The sequence below is a fragment of the Neomonachus schauinslandi genome, chromosome 2 (assembly GCF_002201575.2).
Source record: "Neomonachus schauinslandi chromosome 2, ASM220157v2, whole genome shotgun sequence".
In the NCBI taxonomy this organism is placed as follows: domain Eukaryota; kingdom Metazoa; phylum Chordata; class Mammalia; order Carnivora; family Phocidae; genus Neomonachus; species Neomonachus schauinslandi.
This window is the reverse complement of record NC_058404.1, coordinates 165,663,940-165,684,711: the sequence shown is the minus strand read 5'-3', so window position 1 is coordinate 165,684,711 and position 20,772 is coordinate 165,663,940. Positions and strand designations below refer to the sequence as shown.

Genomic DNA, 20,772 nt, shown 5'->3' with positions numbered 1-20,772 from the left:
GACTTGATTAAAATACAGATAAAAATTGTCCTTTTAATAAGGTAAAAATTGGTCTTTTTTTCTGATTTAGTTTGTTCTTGGGAGTGAAACATCTGGATATAAATGCCAGGAAATCATGGCTTTATGGTTTTAACTAGCTCTATTCCAAACAGGGCATACAAATAAAAAGTAAGGGGAAAAAATCAAAATAACAATATTTTCCAAGCAAAAAACTACTACATAAACATTAGGCATGAGATTAGGCTCCCATTACAAACAATGATAGATTATATTTAAATAAAATATTATTAAAGTTATTAAAATATTCCATCTTTAAAATATGAATCACAGAACTTAGAAATTCAAAATCCTAATGGGATACAAGTAAAATAAATAAGATTAAAGTAAAAATATATAATAGTATTTTACTATACTGAATTTTGCAACTAATCTCTTTTACATACAGTGAAGTAATTAACATGAAAGCTGCTACTTTATCTATGAATCTGTAGAATAGTTACAATGCTTTTACATTTTAACCATTGGTTTGTCTGCATTTTAAATTTAAACTTCATATTACTTAAGTGCAATAGATTATATTGGATTCAGCTAAACTTCTTATGATTTTTGCCTGGTAAATAGAACTTATAAGTAAAGATAGCCAACCCAATAAACCAGATTGAACAGGGCAAAAGCTGTTGGGAAAAATATTCGAGAATAGGAGTCAATTTTAGCAATGCGTATGTGTATCCTTCCTTCCCTCCATGACCCTGTTCTGCAGTCTTCAAAGCAACAGAAGAAGCTGGTACAGTCTTTGCCCTCCAAACACTGATACCCATAATCCTCTTCTCCATGTGGCAGAGAAATGCTATTCATTGGAATCAGAGTGGATCCAGGATGGAGTCCAGGGGACACCTGAGTAAAATAATAAATGAGCTTTTGAGAAAAAATATCATAAAGAAAGATCAATTTGTCTCCTCAAGGCGAACTCTAAAAGACTGATATGCAATAAAAATAATCTTAGTCTACAGAAATCAAAGAGGTGTTCAATCCTAATGCGTTTTTAGATTATAATTTACTTTGTAAGACATAACTTAATATTATTTTCCATTTCAAAGACCATGCAGGAAAAAACCCTCAAATATGCAATATATTTTATAGCTTTAGAAAATCAACCTACCAAAATATTGTTAAACATGAATCTAATTCTAAAACAAAAATAAACTCTGTATTTCTCTATTTTAAACTAAAACATTCACAATGCTATAAGTATCTGCTTGCTATTATTATATTATGTAATTTATTTATTTTAGTTATAATAAGAACAAAGAGCAAAGATGACATTTTGATAATGCAGAAAAGCTTTGAGGAGCTGTGAATGAATAAAAAAGACATGAGTTGGGTTTATAGCAGTGGATAAGGCATCATATTTTGGAGACAGAATATGCAGGAGTTAAAAACTCAGGTTTGATGGGGCGCCTGGGTGGCTCGGTGGCTAAGCATCTGCCTTCAGCTCAGGTCATGATCCTGGGATCAAGCCCGCATTGGGCTCCCTGCTCGGCGGGAAGCCTGCTTCTCCCTCTCCCGCTCCCCCTACTTGTGTTCCCTCTCTCGCTGTGTCATTCTCTGTCAAATAACTAAATAAAAGTCTTTAAAAAAAAAACAAACTCAGGTTTGAGAACACCTGTGCCCAAAATTTGACTCATTCTACCAATATAGCTATCCTCACAGCTGGAATTATATTAGCACCTAATCTTTATGATGGCTTTGATGAGTAAGTTTCATGTCTTATTTAAATGATGAGTGCCCCATCTTGTCCAGTTATAATAGTTATTATTATCAGGATTATTTGAAACACATATCAAATTAACTTTTTATGATGCCAGGTTCTGACTAATACTTTTATAATAAAAAGATTTTTTAAAAAAATATTTAAAAATCAAGCAAGTCTAGGGTACCATGAAACACTAAAGCAATCACTCTGGAGTCAGACAGGCTTGGACAGAAATTCCAGCTCTGCCCAGGAGAGTTACATCACTCTGAACAGAAAATGTTAGTGCTCTTCTTTCTACCTCTGTGTCCTCTCCTATACAAAAGTCACAATAATACATAGATCCATTTGATAATTAAATGAGATGATGTACATAAAGCACAAAGCAAAACATTTGAAACAGAGCAAGTATTCAGCATAGGTAATATTATTGTTGTCATTGTCATTGCTAGTGGTGATGCTTGAAGAAGAAATACCACCATTTGGTATAAAATACATGCTAAAACAAGCAACAATAACAACAACAATATGGACCTCATAAAAAAATGCTACTGGAAAAAATACTTAATGAACTCTTGAATAAAATGGCAATTAAAACATTAATGAAAACTACAGTTTTAGTAACTCTCCCTTCAGAATTTCTGCATATTTTAGGGGTTATATTAAAATGTAAATCTTAACAACTTGTTATAATTGGTGGCTTTATTATCTAAACACTAAATATAATGCTGAGATTATAAAAATTATTTTAACCTGATCTTAAATTCTTCCTGATGAAAATGTTTACAACAGTTTTTTCATCCTGCATTTTGAAATAGAGAACATTCAAAGCCATGCAAATTAAACATTGTATGGAAAAGTTTTTAAAAACACAAAAAAGAATTTTTAAATATTTGGACCTATGTTCAAATCCATTTTGTTTCGAATCCAAGCTATTAAATATTAAAATTCAGTAGATGTAAAAGTAGCAAATAACCATATTTAGTGATATTTTAAAAGATAAGTGCATCACACAAGTCATAATACTAGAAACAAAATGTGCAGCCTGAAGATAAGGAGCAATGCCCTAAACACAAATAAATTCATGACTCCACTTGTCTGGATGTATCCTAAAGAGCAGAAGCAGTATATTATTAAATGTTAATGACATATCTTTTGAGCATGACACTTGGGGATACTTGACTAGACTCCGAAATTTTAGTGGAACAGTAAAATTATGTACAAAATGAGGCAAATTGGTATTCATTTCCTTGTCACTTAATACTTAAATAGCATATGTTCAAATGCTAATCAGAATGAAGTGATTAAAATACAAGTTTGTTAGTTGGCAATTTCAAGGTTATATGGCACAAAATACATTCCATATATCACTCAGCACTGCCATAAATAGGAAGACGATGTGTTTGTTGGAAGATACCAATTGTGCATGAGGGGGATGATTAAACATTAAAGTGTCCAAAAGTGGAGAAAAACTGCAAGTGGTTCATTTTAAAACTGGACTAATTTCTGGTGGTCAAAATCATGGAGAGCTTCTACAGCAGTGACACTTTCAATTGACATCCAGTTTCCTGCTACCCCCTCAAAACACCACAAGCTCATATAGTAAAAGAAGCTACACTTTAATGAATGATGGATGTGAATAGAAATAGACTTTATAGATGCTGAGAAAACTATCCCAAGAGCTGACACAGTAGCAATAAAATAAAATATTTTGACACATAGATTGTGACCTGGAAACCACTAAAAGAGTAATCAGAAGAATATACACATTCCAAACCTTATTTATCTGAAGTGCCGCTGTTTTGTTTTACCCATCTTATAATTTCTCAAGTAAAACTCCTATTTTATACCAAAATAGCAAGTATTGAAAAAATAAAAAATAAATCAGTTTAAGTAATATAAAAAGAAACTACATACTAAGATTTTCTTTTACTTTAAATAATATAATTTTGAGAATATACCATTTTGTTGTTATTTGAAAAAGTCACTAAGAATATAGCTGAATTTAACATTATGAGAAATTAATCCCATTCTCATTATTAAAGATATGTTTGTCTGCTTATATATTAAATACTACATTATTTATATATTAAAGATTTATTTATTATTTGGGGGGGGGCCTCAGAGCAGAGGGAGACAGAGAAAGAGAGAGAGTCTCAAGCAGATTCCCTCAACAGCGCAGAGCCCAACATGAGGCTCAGTCTCATGACTCAAGATCATGACCTGTGCAGAAACTGAGTCAGAGACTAAATCAACTAAGCCACCCAGGTGCTCCCCCCTATATTTTTTAAAGATTTATTTATTTATTATTTGAGAGAGAAAATAAATATTACATTATTTATATGTTAGTGATAGAGTTAAGTATACAAAATATATTTCAAGCACCAAGATACACTAATGCCAAAGAAATATTAAGTAGTAAATATTTATGTGCAAATTATATTTATGTATGTGCTTATATATTATAATTATTATTTGTATCATATACTAATATCAATTTTATTAAATATTAGTAATATGAACATCAAATATTATTAGGTCATGTTACTGATATTATGAAATACTGACTAATATTACTGTTATTAATTTCCCATTTAAAACTTTGCATGTGAGAATGCAAGCCTGAGCACAGGTTTTCTCCACTCCACTTTTATAAAAGCCCATTGAAGTATCAAGCAGGATTTCAAAAACTACAAAATCCACATCAGTGTTAAAAACAGTCATGAAGTGGATCTTGGTGATGCGGAGCAGCCAATCAGCATGTCAGAATTCATACTAAGTTCTTGAAAGACAATCAACAGGTGAAAATAGACCAACAGATAAGGTAGACCAAAGGAAGCCCCATTTCAGAAGAGGCTCAGAAAATGGAAACCTGGGTGTGGGAGCTATTGTTCCCACCCAAGACACTTCAGAAACACTCTAATGCAGGACAAATGGAAACAATAAGCAGGATGGAACACATGGCGGTAGTTAAATGTCCATTTCCAGAATAGCTACAGCTGTTTGAACCACTGTTCATCTGTGCATATAGAAAAGTAGAGATGCTGACAGGTTGGTGTCTGCTCATGTGTAGAACTCTGTAACTTCTAAAAATATTTTTTAATTTATTTTTTTATTTATTTGAGACAGAGAGAACGAGAGAGAGAGCACATGAGAGGGGGGAGGGTCAGAGGGAGAAGCAGGTTCCTTGCCGAGCAGGGAGCCCGATGCGGGACTCGATCCAGGGACTCCAGGATCATGACCTGAGCCGAAGGCAGTTGCTTAACCAACTGAGCCACCCAGGCGCCCCAGTAACTTCTAAAAATAAATAAACAGATAAATTCATGCCACTCTAGGAAGGACTAGGGCTCATGAAGTTGTTATTGGAATGTTCTAGTGATACCCTCATCAACTTTTAGAGTGTATGTGTGTATGTATGGAAGCAGTAAGATGTCATGCTCCCCTTCCACACACATGATAATGAAATGTGACGGTTGCACACTCAACAGTTACATACAGGTCAAGCTTGCCGGGCCTACTGGAGAAAAATCACCAAGAACTTTCAAGGTCAACTAACAGTATAAAGGAAAAACATGAAGACAAACTGATTCTGAATTACTGATTCTAGTAATTTAGGAAATATAAAGGAATATTAAACTTTTGAATTAGTTCACTCAGAAATACTTGAAGAGATGTTGTGTCCACTTAAGGAACACAGGTGGGAGAGCAGTTAGAAAATGGGAGCTCTCAGAAATTCAAGAAGTTATTGTAAATTTAGAAAAAAACCTAACGCATTATAAAATAAAATCTTGAGGAGGGAAGTTGCCCCCAACACATAGACAAAAATACCTTAATAAAAAATATGATAAAAAAATCTGGAATACGTGGATAATTAACCAAAGAGGTCTAAAATCTATCTAATAAGAACTTTAGAGGAGAAAAAAGAAGTAAATTGAAATAAAGAATCAAGAAAATTCTCAGAAATGAAAGATAGGAATATTAAACAATGAGGAAATGATTAAGGTCAAAAAAAAAAACCAGAAAGTGTACTGATTCTTAAGAAATTTTAACCCCGTGGAGAAAGAGATGAAGATGAACATTTTCAGGTAGGAAAAGAAAAAGCTTTACTGAAAAAGAAATAATAATCAGATTGGCATTATAATTATGGAAATAATGAATTAAGAAGTAGCTATTTAGGTGTATTATTTAAAATTTGAAAATTAACCAATAATTATTAAAGGTAAGATAAAATATTGAAGGAAAGAATAAGGAGACAGTGGGAAAGCTATATTTTTCTTTTACACCAAAGAATTGTGACTATTTTGAAATCTGGTACCTCAAGAATCAGAAGTATAATGGAAATAATCATCACAGGAAAGTAAGGGCAAAAATGGTTAAAATGTGGTTAATTCTGAAGACTGGGAGCAAGGGTTCAAGGCAAAGAATTTTATTCTTCACTTATACATTTTGCATTGCTTGATTTGTTCATGTGTTTCAACCATGCATGTATTATTTTTTTTAATTTAATTTTTTAAATGAGATTTTTTACTTGTGATTAATCTGGTACACTTCAGCTGCAATAGTAGGAAGAGAAATATCAAGGAGTGTTATTTGGAAATCAAGGTTAAAAAAACAAGGAGTTGGTGGTGGTGGTATTTATATACCTCTAGAAGAGCATTATATGACCATTGTCACAATTGATATTAAATGGCTATTCTACCCATTGAAAACATCCCACATCCACCGACTCTTTACAATTATTTAAATAACCCTGTTTTTCACATCTCATCAATATCAAATGATCCCTTCTGGAAACTTTGCCAAGTATCATTACAGGAAATAAGATGTATAATTTGTGAAACTGTGTGGCTTTTCATTATTTTAGCATTCTGAAAGGTAGACAAATGTTTATGCACATAGATATGCACTAACTGAAAATAAGATCTTTTCTTTGCCGAGAAGGGGCTGCAGGTTGGGGATTGTGGGCAAAACAAAAACTTTCCCACACATTATCTTCACTCTAATACCATCGTTCCTGCTTCAGGAATATATTACTTCTTGAACTATTGCAATAGTTTCCAAATTTATCTCCCTGCCTCTTCTGCCATTCAAGTGTGTATTCTATTCTGCTCCTAATTATCCTTCAGAAACATAGATATGAATATGCCATCTTGTTTTTAAAAACATGCCTGGCTTAATAGTGCTGACAGTACAGAATGTAAAATTTTTACCACAGTACTGGAGACTTTCCACAACTTGGCCATAAACACTTTTCTATCCTCAACCTAGGTTATTTTCTTTCTGAAGATTCCTATTTTCTAGGCCAGCACTCTCCAATACAACTTTCTGTGATGATAAAAATGTTCTAGATCTGCACAGTCCAATATGGTAGCCACTAGTCACATGCAGCTATTGAGCACTTGAATTGTGGACTAATGATACTAAGATACTGAATTTTAAATTTTGGTTAATTTCAATTAATTTAAATCAACCTAGCCATAAATGGCTAATGGCTACTGCATTGGACAATACAGCTTGGAACACATAACAGTCTATATTTTATTCTCATATGGAAGACTCAACTTGGCTCATGTGGTTCTTTCTGTCTTAAATGCTCTTCCTAATTTTTTCTCCTGAAATTTGCAACTTATTCTTCAAAGAACTACTTCAATGATTTATGTAATTTTCTCTGTCAAATCCCCTTTGGAAGAATTGGTTTACAGCTTTTTGAATGAATTATTTACACTGGAAATGAAAGGGAGCCATCCACTGTGGCTCACATTGACATAGCCTCTTTTCAGTGTTATATGCTTAAGTCAATGTTTCACAGACTGCATCATATGGTATCTGGAGGTTTCCTCAGTGCAAAGGATAGAACACATAGCTCAGGCTTTGTGGTACCTATCTCTATTTCAATATGAACATCTCCTTTAAAAATGTTTTTTATTGGAGGACCTGGGTGGCTCTGTTGGTTAAGCATCTGACTCTTGGTTCATGATCTCAGGATCCTGAGACTGAGCCCTGTGTCAGGCTCCATGCTCAGCAGGGAGTCTGCTTCCCTTCTCTGTGTCCCTCTGTCCCTCCCCCCATGCTTTCTCTCTCTCGCTCTCTTTCTCTCTATCTCTCAGATAAATGTCTTTAAAGAAAGTGAAAAAAAAACACATTTTTTTTTAAGATTTTATTTATTTGAGAGAGAGAGAGCACAAGCAGGGGAGCGGCAGGCAGAGGGAGAAGCAGACTCCCCGCAGAGCAGGGAGCCTGATGCGGGGCTTGATCCCAGGACTCTGGGATCGTGACCTGAGCTGAAGGTAGACGCTTAACTGACTGAACCACCCAGGCACCCCTAAATTTTTTTTTAATTTATATTCATTGTAGAAAATATTTGCTTCTGAAAAAGTACTTGAAATCTGTCATCTAATTGAGCTAATTCCCCTATAGGATCTTTGTTTACTTTTAATTTTTAATTTGTATTGTACTTTATGTATGGTATATTTTTCCATAACTAGATTTAAAGATTAATGAAAGCAAAAAACATATGCTATTGTTTTTTTTCTCTCCAGAGTGCCTTGTCCATGGTTGGTGAAATAAATTTCCATCATTGTACATTTTAACCAAATTGAGAGGTTACGAATAAGTCAGTCTGTCCTCAAATGGGTAAAACAGGACCCTGATATAGGTATATATAACATGGTTTTCTGAGATTCCTAATCATCTATGGGAGGAATATTCTAGTTTTAACATGACTACTCTTGTGGCTTACCACAATTACATTTCTATGACCTTTATCTGTTTCATAGAGTCTTAATTCCATGTTCCAACATTCTTAACTTAGATTTTTTTAAAAAATAGATAATTACATAAACACAACTGAATCATATTCTTAATGAGTATAAATAAAAACACAATATTATGTATTAGATGGGATGGAAATGTGGACCAAATTAAAATGTCATTGATATTCACAATAAAAATATAAAGAGGAAAGAAAGATATGGAAAGAAGGAACGAAGGAAGGACGGAAGGAAGGTGGGAATTAAGGGGGGAGACAGAGAGAGTGAGGGAGAGAGGGAGAGAAAAGGCAGAAAGAACAAAGGAAGAAAGGAAGGTGGGAGTTAAGGGGGGAGATAGAGAGAGTGAGGGAGAGAGGGAGAGAAAGGGCCTAATATTTCACATGTAGAGTAAGGTAAAAAGCATTTTTATTAATTTATGTTTTTTAAGAGGATTCATGGAAGCTAAAAATCTAAATTTGGACACATCTAAATATTATCTCTTTTTAAAATAAATTAGAGTATTCTGGGTTCTCAGTTAAGCAGTCAGACCTCAAGAAGGTGATTTTGGTTTTGCTTAATAACAGACACGTTGATCTTTCAATGACTCTAGTCAAGGTCTTTGGTTCTGACCTATTACCATAAGTCATCTAGAGAACAAAAGGAGGAAATGCTAGATTTTAAATTACTCAGAATTTTGAACTTATGGAAGAAAGTGTGGATATGGAAGGAAGAAAAAGAGAGAGAAGGAGGAGAAGAGGAAGAAGAAGGAGGAGGAGGAGGGAAGGGGAGGGGTTAAGAGAAGAAAGAAGGGGAAGAGGAAGAAGAACAGAAAGAAGAAGAACAACGACAACAAAGAAACATTTGAAAAGGTGTAAAAGCAAGACGCTGCAAGATTTCTGGGTCTAGGTTGTGTGTTTGATTGTCCTGGCTGGCAGAAGTAAAAGCAGACTCCACCAAACCATTAAATAGAGCACTTGCAACAACAAGCAGAGCTGTTTATTCTTCATAAAAGTGCATTCTGATTTACTTGATTAGCAAGACCAGATGGCTGAACACTGAACCAAGCAGGGAGTCAGATTTGATTACTGATCCCAGTTTTTCAATCAAAATGTCATTTAGTATTAAAAGAACTCATAAATCACATAACTGAACAGAAAGGAAAGACTACAGAACTTTATTTTGGCTCCAAGGAAAATATTTTTGTACCCAGGTAGTCAGTTATATATATAAACTTAAATTTTGATGTTTGAAATTTAGTGTTTCAAAGCTCTTATTTAATTTTTATTGCATATTTTTTCATCTTTACTATTTGCTTCCTGGGCTTGATGTTAAATTTTAAATACTCAATATAGATTTTTTTTTCTTAAATAACTATTCTAGAACATTGCTTAAGACATGGGTTTCCTTAATAAATATTTGGTGAATGGAAGATTAAAAAAACATCATAATTTTAAGGTTTGCACTCCAATGGTTAAGTTTACTGAGTAAATGTGACAAACTGATTAGCTATAGTCCCAGAGTAGACACTTGGTTGAGTGTCTTTGATAATATAATAATAGTATGTACATTATATATTCTTAGAATGAAATTAGAGAATCTATGTGAGATTGTACATTTCCTGATTTTATTCACAATTTCCAGAAGTAAAATTTTCAGAGTAGTAACTGAACATAGCTATGGGTGAGTAAAAAATAAAATGGAATATCCAGAGAGGATAATTTGCTTTTATTAAGGGAAAACAGGGCGCCTGGGTGGCTCAGTTGGTTAAGCGACTGCCTTCGGCTCAGGTCATGATCCTGGAGTCCCGGGATCAAGTCCCGCATCAGGCTCCCTGCTCGGCAGGGAGTCTGCTTCTCCCTCTGACCCTCCCCCCTCTCATGTGCTCTCTCTCATTCTCTCTCTCTCAAATAAATAAATAAAATCTTTTTTAAAAAAAGGGAAAATAGTAGAAAACCTGCATTTTTCTTTACCTAAAAATTCAGCAAACAGATATTAAAGTTGACATCATTGCCCTCTGATGGTTTGTCCCTTCAGGGGCTACAATATGTCCCATGGATAAGCTAAAATAAGTCAAATTGAGAAAGACACAGGCTAATTCTGCAATGTAAGTTATCAAATGTGTACTGCCAGCCATGTGCTCTGCTCTCCTGGAATACTCTGGGAAACCAAAAGCAAATCTACATAGGGTTTGGTCCTTGGAATATAACATGAAAAGTAAAATATAATTTAAAAATATGTCAAAGTTTTATAAAGAAATTAATGAAAAATGGGAGGAGGGATGAAAAGCATTGCATCCTAGAACTTACGAAGTTAGGAGATAATATGTAAAACTCCATGCCTCATTATATAGGCTCTATGGTAGGCTTTCAAGCTTGCCACTCAAGCGTAGCTGTTGTATATAGTTCTCATTTATTTAGGTATTTGGGAACAAATCTGCTTTGAAAACATTTACTGGAATCAGCAATAAAGTGCCTTTTTGGTCAATATTAGAGAAACAGATGTTTGCTTTTCTGAGTCCTATGAGAACAGGAAATATAAAGGAAGGATTACAAGCTTCAACTCTGGCACCAAAAAAGACCTGGGTATGAGTCTTGGATTTTTCACTTCCTTAGGCTGTCCTTGTGCAAATTACTGAACTTGTACTCATAGGAGCATAAATGAAATCATGCACATAAAACACCTGGCATATTCAGTGAAAGTGTTAGATATTATTTTAAGGTTGTTGTAATTGCCATTCTAATAAGAATTCATAGTCAATCATCCAACACTTGGAATTAATAGAACGAATCCTAATATATCAATTTGATGTTATACGTGTTGAGGTAGATACATGATAGGGAAGGGGGAGTAAGAGCACGCAATTATACACAAACCAAAAACACTTTATAGATATGACTTCCAAACACAGCTGAATACTAACATTAAAGAGGGTTCTTTTTTTTTTAATTTTTTTTTTTTAAGATTTTATTTATTTATTTGACAGAGAGAGACACAGCGAGAGAGGGAACACAAGCAGGGGGAGTGGGAGAGGGAGAAGCAGGCTTCCCGCGGAGCAGGGAGCCCGATGCGGGGCTCGATCCCAGGACCCTGGGATCATTACCTGAGCCGAAGGCAGACGCTTAACCGACTGAGCCACCCAGGCGCCCCTAAAGAGGGTTCTTTATCTTTAAAAATGAAATAATTTTGTGGGCCGCCTGTTGTTAGCGCCCAAATCCTAACCAAAAAAATAGAATCAAAGAGAGATCTTAAATAATTTTTTAGGTACAAAGAATCTAGCACTTGAGGAAAATTCACAGCATAAGAAACCATTCTTTACAAGGGGGATCCAAAAGTCTTTTCTAAGGGGAACTGTATGTACTTTTCCTGGTGGGCAATGACCTAACAGTCATTGAAACCTCCAGTTTCATCTTAATGGGATTTGGCTTTTGTTGGAGTACCTCAAGAATCCCTATTAGTCTAAGCAAGTGTAACATGAGTGTTCAAAATATCTCTAACAGTAAGTTGCTGTTTATGAAAATAGAGATTTTTAACATACCGAGCTTTTATTCTTTAGCTTTCTGTCTCTAGTAGTCTTTACTTTTTTGTTGCTGGTAAAATAATGCAAGGTGCCATATTCCATCAAGGCTGCAAAAACAAAAATGAAACAAACAGAAACAAAGAGATCCATCGCAGTCACATAAGAAACCTTAGGTAAGGACTTCCTGGCGATTGTGCTCAGAGTTGTCATAGTCAGAACTGTAGTGATACCTGTGGAGGGAGGGGAAAATACAAGATAAAAAATAGCACCCGATTTTTATTTTTCCACCTGATTTGGCAATGTTGGGAGCAGAAAGAAGCAAGAGAAACAAAAGGAAATGATTACTCATGATTTACAGAAAAAATGACCGGTAACCATAGCTACGTTACGTTCGATGTGCTCTTTGCATCTGCAATGAGTTTTAATCATCTAAATTTGTGGACTACAAATAGCTGACTCCCCACACCCATCCTTCCATTCCTCCACAGCAAAAGACTGTCCAATTTTTAGCTGGCATGAGGTTGCATGGAAGAACTTCTTTGCCACCTTGGCTCAGCTATGTGTGGACACAGGCTGAGATCTAGCCAAGGAGAATCAAGTCAAGGGTGTAAACAGTGTCCAACAGATGGCATTAAAAATGCAAAAAGGGAGTCAAAATTTTCAGATTTCCAATTGTGAAATAGGTAAGTCATGGGGATATAATGCAAAAAGCATGGTGATTATAGTTAATAAGGCTGTGTTGTATATTCAAAAGTTGCTGAGAGTAGATCTCCAAAGTTCTCATCATAAGAAAATAAATTCTGTGACTATGTATGTTAACTAGACTTATGGGGTGATCATTTTGCAACAGATATAAATATTGAATCATTATGCTGTACTCCTAGAACTAATATAATGTCAACTGTATTTCAATAAAAATAAAAGATGGCATTAAAGAGACAGAAAATGCCCATCTTTCTTTCTTCCTCATAGCTTTCTGCTGGAATGGAATGGCCAGAGCATCAACAGCCATCTTAGAACATTACATAATCATGAGAATTAAAATCATCCACAACATAGCAGAAAACTAGAGGGAATCTGTGCCCCTCACCCTGAAATCATCCTTTGACTACATACCTCTGGGCTTCTCACATGAACAACAAATACTCTTCTACCTAATTTAAGCTACAGTGATTTGAGGTTTTCTGCCACATACAGTTAAAATTAATCCAAACTAATACAGTGTTTTCTTATACAATAACTTGAACTAAAGCTATTTTTTTAATCTCAAAGTTCAAGCAAAAAATACAAGCAAGATTACGTCAATGGAATACTTAAAAAGCAGAGAGAAAATCTTCGTATTTTAAAGAATTCGGCATATAAAATTGGGTATCTCCCTGGGCCTCAGTCTTGTGTCTGTATCTCTGGGTATGTCTCTGTTTCTCTTCAGTCGTGGCTTTCTTGTGGTTCTTACCACGGCTAATCTTGGCACCCCTAACTCACAGCTGTACATGCTGTATCTCTCCTTACCTAAACTGCTATAATTCTCATTCTCTGTCCACCAAAATATGGCCCCATGAGTGGAATTATGTACTCTCCAAAGAGTACTTAATGTAATGTCAAACTCTTCTTAATTTGGCCAATTATTTATACAGTGGCAACATCTGTGATGAAGAAAAAAATAGAAAGGGTCTCTTTGATATAGTAAAGGCAATACCAGCTTTATCCCTCGTCTCCTTTGAAACATGTCCTAATAATTTCTCTTACACACCTGTCTTTTTACTTTTATCATCACTTAGGATTGAAAAAAAAAAAAGTAAAGACAGGAGTATGATGGATTGGGAGTCATGGTGGCAAATCTAGGTTCAAATTCTGACTTTTCTATCTATTAGCTCTGTGACCTTAAGGAAGTTTCTTAACTCCTCTATACCTTTCATCTAAAGAACTGACACAGCAATATCTTGCTTAGTACTTACAATACATTTATACATAAGGTATTTATTTTATTTATCAGTTCTTAAGGTGGATACTTAGAATATTGATTTTATATCTACCTTTCTAATATTAGCATTGCAAAGCTACAATTTCCCCTCTAAGCAAAGCTTTAGTTGCATCTCACAAATATTTATATGTGAAATTCTAATTAAAATTTAGCTTGAAATAGTTTCCAGTTTCCATTTTGACCCAAGGGTTATATAAAAGGTCATTTTTAAATTTCCAAATAGATAGTCATTATTATCTATATTATTTATATTAATTCTTTTTTTAAAAAAAAATTTTAGAAAGGTGGAGGGAATGAGAGAGAGAGAGAGAGACAGGGAAAATCCCAAGCAGGCTCCATGCCCCCAGCATGGAGCCCAACTTGGGGCTGAGTCCCACAATCCTGAGATTGTGACCTAAGCCAAAATCAATAGTAGGGCATTCAACTGACTGAACCACCCAGGTGCCCCTATTTATATTAATTCTTAATTTACTTCCATTTTAGTCAGAAAATATACTCTGGAAAATTTTGTTCTTTTAAATTTTATTGAGATCTGGGTTAATGCTCCATATGCACTTGAAAATATGGTATATTCTGTAGTTAGATGTAGTCTTCTGTAAATACCAATCAGGTCAAGTAGTTGATAATTTCATTCAGATTTTCTACATTTTCACTGATTTTCTTCCATGTACTTGTTCTATCAATGAGTGAGAAAGGATGTTAAAATATCCAAATATAATTACAGATTTCTTTTTTTCTCCTATTATTCCTGACAATTTTTGCTTCAATTATTTTTAAACCAAAACTATAAACTAGGCATATGGTAAGTGCTGATTTCCATGAATAAACAAGTCTTTCTTCTTCCTCCCCTTATGGGTTTTTTTCTGGTAACTGACTAAATCATAACATCGCCACGCTCAGACAAAGGTAGATTTCCAAATGTATTCCTGGATTCCATACTTATGTCCCAATTTACTAAAAAAAAACCCTTAAAGACAATGTGTGTTTTGATTTCAATATTAATGACTGCATTAAATTTCACTTTATTAAAATACTACTACATTTCTATTCATAAAGAATGAAACCTACAGCAGAATTTAGCTTTCAGACATTTATTTAATTTAGTAATTATTTTCACCATGGTTAGCTTAAAAATAAGTGGATTTCCTATTAAAATATCTTTGAATCCATGATAATAAGAAGATATTTGGGTTATTAAGCAGATTCATTGATATTTCCTGCTCAAAATCCTACAAGTCACATTGAGAATAAAATCTAAAGTCCATAATGTGACCTATTAAACCTATATGATCTAACAATTAGCCATATCTCCAATCTCATTTTCTACTACTTTTCAGTCAGTTCTAGCCATAGTTGTCTTTTTTCTGACCTTCAATCATGATGGCAAGGAAGATCCCACTTTAGGACCTGGTGGTTGTCCCTGTCTGGCCTTTCTTTCTATCACATATCCACCAGGCTAGCTCCCATGCTTCACTCGGTCTCTGCTACCTCCTCAAAGAGGTGTAGCCTGACTCCACAGGATAAAATAGCAAATATCATATTTACGCACATCCCCTGCCATTTTCTTGCCATTTATTTTGGTTTCTCTTCGTAGCCTTTATTACTCACTGATGTTATATGCTCTTCATATTTGTTCCTTACCTGCACACCCCACTAAAACATGAATGCCGTGAACATGGGGATTTTACAGCTACTGTTCACTGTTAACACTGAAGCACTTAGAACACTGCCTGTTTCATAAAAAAGCATTTGGTAAATGTTTGCTAAAACACAACGTGGAATAAATAAGCTCAGGAAATTGTACTTCAGTGACATATATATGTATGTATGTATGTGCCTATACTTGTTTTAAAAAAAAATCTTGAGCTCCAAATACATACGGCTCACAATTATAAGAGATATTCTTCAAGTTAGATCTGGCTATGGCTTATCTTTATAGTCAAAATGCTGATATTAAAAAATATGAATTCATATAACAACACAATTCCACAATTGACTATTCCCTTTGCTGTGCAAAAGCTTTTTATCTTGATGAAGTCCCAGTAGTTCATTTTTGCCCTTGCTTCTTCCATGATATTTGTATGAAGCCAAAAAAAATGCCATAGTGTCATCAAAGGGAATAGCCAACAAAACCAAAAGACAACCAGCAGAATGGGAGAAGATATTTGCAAATGACATATCAGATAAAGGGCTAGTATCCAAAATCTATAAAGAACTTATCAAACTCAACACCCAAAGAACAAATGATCCAATCAAGAAATGAGCAGAAGACATGAACAGACATTTTTCCAAAGAAGACATCCAAATGGCCAACAGACACATGAAAAAGTGTTCAACATCGCTCGGCATCAGGGAAATCCAAATCAAAACCTCAATGAGATATCACCTCACACCAATCAGAATGGCTAAAATTAACAAGTCAGGAAATGACAGATGTTGGCGAGGATGCGGAGAAAGGGGAACCCTCCTACACTGTTGGTGGGAATGTAAGCTGGTGCAGCCACTCTGTGAAGCAGTATGGAGGTTCCTCAAAAAGTTGAAAATAGAGCTACCATACGACCCAGCAATTGCACTACTGGGTATTTATCCTAAAGATACAAATGTAGGGATCCGAAGGGGTACGTGCATCCCAATGTTTATAGCAGCAATGTCCACAATAGCCAAACTATGGAAAGAGCCAAGATGTCCATCAACAGATGAATAGATAAAGAAGATGTGGTATATATACAATGGAATATTATGCAGCCATCAAAAAAAACACTACGAAATCTTGCCATTTGCAACCACGTGGATAGAACTAGAGGGTATTATCCTAAGCTAAATAAGTCAATCAGAGAAAGACATGTATCATATGATGTCACGAATATGAGGAATTCTTAATCTCAGGAACCAAACTGAAGGTTGCTGGAGTGGTGGGGGGTGGGAGGGATGGGGTGGCTGGGTGATAGACACTGGGGAGGGTATGTGCTATGGTGAGCACTGTGAATTGTGTAAGACTGTTGAATCACATACCTGTACCTCTGAAACAAACAATACATTATATGTTAAAAAAAAAAGAAAAGAGGATAGTAAGAAGGGAAAAATGAAGGGGGGAAAATCGGAGGGGGAGACGAACCATGGGAGACTATGGACTCTGAGAAACAAACTGAGGGTTCTAGAGGGGAGGGGGTGGGGGAATGTGTTAGCTTGGTGATGGGTATTAAAGAGGGCATGTATTGAATGGAGCACTGGGTGTTATACACAAACAATGAATCATGGAACACTACATAAAAAACTAACGATGTAATGTATGGTGAGTAACATAACATAATAATATTTTTTAAAAAAAAGACAACTGCTGATCTGATTTCTAACACCATAGGTTAGTTTTGCTGTTTTAGAACTTCATATAAATGGGGGCTCCTGGGTGGCTCAGTCGTTAAGCGTCTGCCTTCGACTCAGGTCATCATCCCAGGGTCCTGGGATCCAGTCCCGCATTGGGCTCCCTGCTCAGCAGGAAGCCTGCTTCTCCCTCTCCCACTCCCCTTGCTTGGGTTCCCTCTCTCGCTGTGTCTCTCCCTATCAAATAAATAAATAAAATATTTTAAAAAAGAACTTCATATAAATGAGCTTATTATAGTATGTATGCTTTCGTGTCTTGCTTATTTGACTCAGCATCCTATTTTTGAGATTCATCCATATTGTAGCTCTGTGTTGTGTATCAGTAGTATGCTCCTTTTTATTACAGAGGCGTATTCCATTGGCCATAATTTACAATTTACTTATTCATTCACCCATTGACAGACATTTGGTTATTTCTTGTTTGGGGCTATTGTGAATAAAGCTGCTATAAACATTAAAAAAAGAAAAAAGAAAGAAATAATCCATTCAAATTTTCTTTGGGAAAAAATATGAGAATAATGTTTAAAAACAAAAATGTAATATTTAAGTCATATTCTTTGTATGGTAGCATCCAAAGAATCTGAAATAATTTATTTACTCTAAAGTATGTTCTAAACATAAAATAATTTGAAATAATAATAATAGTTTAAATAGGAAACAAAAAGCAGGTATTAAGTACATTTTATTCACTGGCTATATGTACATTTCTCTTTGGACTCCCAAGGGGACTGTATTTTCCAAGTTTAGAGCTGGGTGCCTCAGGCTTTATCTTGCCACTTTTATGTGATTTTCATTTTACTGTATTTATTAAATGGAATTATTCACCAGCTATCATAGAAACCACATGAAAACCTCCTTATTGTTGAAAACAGACTGTCCCAACTTTATATTTTTTAAGACACAATTATCAGTAGTGTGATTCATGTCTTGCATTGATCTTGGGAATGAAATTGATCAATAAGTTGTCTTTGTATATCAATACATAAATGGATGCTATTTTCTTTTAAACAAACGTATAGTAATTAGACACATTTTTATATGATTTTGATTATTGCAATTGATTGCTAAAGAAAGAAACCAAAAGTCTATTTTTTCATATATGAATTACAAATTACCCTTTTAATCAGTGTTATTGTACGGGCATCTCTCAAAATATTCATAGACTAATTACACATTTTATAGATTACAGAAGCCCAGAAGTTTCTTGTCCCTTTCAGTGACTTGCCCTTTAGAAAAGTTCACTGTTGATTAGCACCATTGTAAGAGCAGGGGATTTCAAAGCCTTCTAAACACACATCGGTTAATAAATGCTGGCTATCAGTGGGTCAGCTAAAAAATAAAATAAAATCTTGATGAAGAGTGATTAAAAATATAGACCAAATTGAGATTATGTGTGGTTTTTGTTTATTAATTCCTGCTGAGTATTTATGTTTCCTTTGAACTCCACTAGCAGGAAAAATTTTTTAAATTCTGAAATTTTAAATTCTTTGTGATTCTATTTCCTACTTGTTTGTCATATATTCATTTCAACATTTTATAAAGCACTAGAGTACTTGTAAATTTTTGCTTGATTGTATTGTAGAGGAATATTCTAATATATTCAACTATAAACTTTCTTCACATTAAAATATTTTAACAGTCTCATGATACTATAGCATAATAATCATATCATACCAAGTGATGTTCTTGCAGGTACTGCATCTTTATTGATCCAAAAAGACACCCAGGAAAGAACAACTGTCAGGATACATGGAATGTAGGTTTGAATAGTGAAATATCCCATTCGTCTGCTCAGGTCAAAAAAAATTGTCATGATAATATAATCCCCTGGAAGAAAAAAACAGTTTTATTTTTGCTATTAAAATATATAAAAGTATAGATTCCAACCTATGATTTAAATATATAGTCATTTGATGCTAGCATCATTCAGTGATTGGTGTTTCCTACTTACCAGAGATTGTGTGAGAAATTTCAGTTGAGTTCCGTAACCCTACAAATGCAAACTGATATAATCTCCAGTATTTAGGATCAGCCACTTCTACAGAAGGTTTTTTCCACTTATACTCAATTTCATTTTTAGGGTACCCATCTAGATAAAAATTAAAATAAAAATATATAGATTAGCAAGATTTAAGTCTGTTACTGTTTCAATACCAACATCATTCCAAGGCAAGTTCTTTGTAATTCATGTTTGTATTATAGGTATGTCAAATATAGAAAACATGGCATAAAATATATGTGTATAGTTTAAAAATCATATAATGATTAAATAATGATAATCCGTGTAACTCTACTTAAATAAAAAAATAGAATCATGCTAGTGTCTCGGAAAACTCATGTGTCCACCCCAATATAGTAGTCCCTCTTGTAAATAGAGGTAACCACTAACTTGATTTCTGTGATAATCCTTCCCTTGTGTTTTTATAGATTTTCTGATATGCATTCTGAAACAATATAGCTTATTTTAGGTTATTTTTGAATTCTACTTGATTGTTGCCATACTAGATGCATTACTTTATATTTTACTTCTCTTGATATGATATTTGTAATAGTCATCCATGCTAATGTATGTAGCTTTAGTAAATTTGTTCCATCATAAAGATGTACTGAAATTTATCTATTTTACTGTCGTAGACACCTATAATGTTTCCTTTTGGTCAATAATAACATTGCTACTAGTAACATTACTATACATGCCTCACAAAATACATATATGCAAGTTTCTCTGGGATATATATAGGTATGGAATAGCTGGGGTCACAGATTGCATATAATTTCTACTTTATGAGACAGTGCCAATCTTCTTTTCATAAAGAGTATACCAATAAATTCTCTCACCAGCCAGAGTATGAAAGTATACTTGGATCCATATTCTCATTTAACTTGATGTGGACAGTCTATTTTTACTGGTCTGTAAGCTAATTTTATTTCACATTTTCCTGATTATGAATGAAACTTGGTCATTTTTTCATATGTTTATTAGATTCTTAGGTTTCTTCTTTGGAGAATTGCTTGTTGAATCACCTATTCCTTTATTGGGTTTTCCCTCTCTCTTTCTCTCTTTCTCTTTTTGGTCTGAATTAGTTAGATAGCCTGAATACTAGATCTTTGTTAGTAATTTGTGTTGAAAATGTCTTTTTCATCTTGGAAGTTGCTTAGCATGGAGGTGTATTTTTTCAAAAAAAATTTTTTCTTTCTGCCACATGTCAGAAAAATCCACAGGGACTTTTCGGAGTAATCAAGTGAAGGAAATTGGGGCTACAAATTCATGTGAAGGTGGGTTTGTAATTATATCCTCTCAAGGAATTACTTCACCCTAGTATGCTGATTGCAGAGGCAACTTTTCTTTTAGACTTTAGTATGTTTGTACATACATACACATGTATGTGTTGCT

General features: G+C 34.3%; 1 protein-coding gene across 1 annotated transcript in view; it reads right to left on the bottom strand.

The window, feature by feature from the left end:
- Positions 1–439: 439 nt before the first annotated feature.
- GABRG1 (gamma-aminobutyric acid type A receptor subunit gamma1) overlaps positions 440–20,772 on the bottom strand; it is a 75,969-nt gene continuing 55,636 nt past the window's right edge. The window contains exons 6-9 of the mRNA XM_021701659.1: positions 19,330–19,467; positions 19,053–19,205; positions 12,035–12,246; positions 440–894 (exon numbers count right to left, since the gene is read on the bottom strand). Coding sequence (XP_021557334.1) covers positions 625–894; positions 12,035–12,246; positions 19,053–19,205; positions 19,330–19,467 — 773 coding nt within the window. The 3' untranslated portion in view covers positions 440–624. The remainder of the gene's footprint in view (positions 895–12,034; positions 12,247–19,052; positions 19,206–19,329; positions 19,468–20,772) is intronic.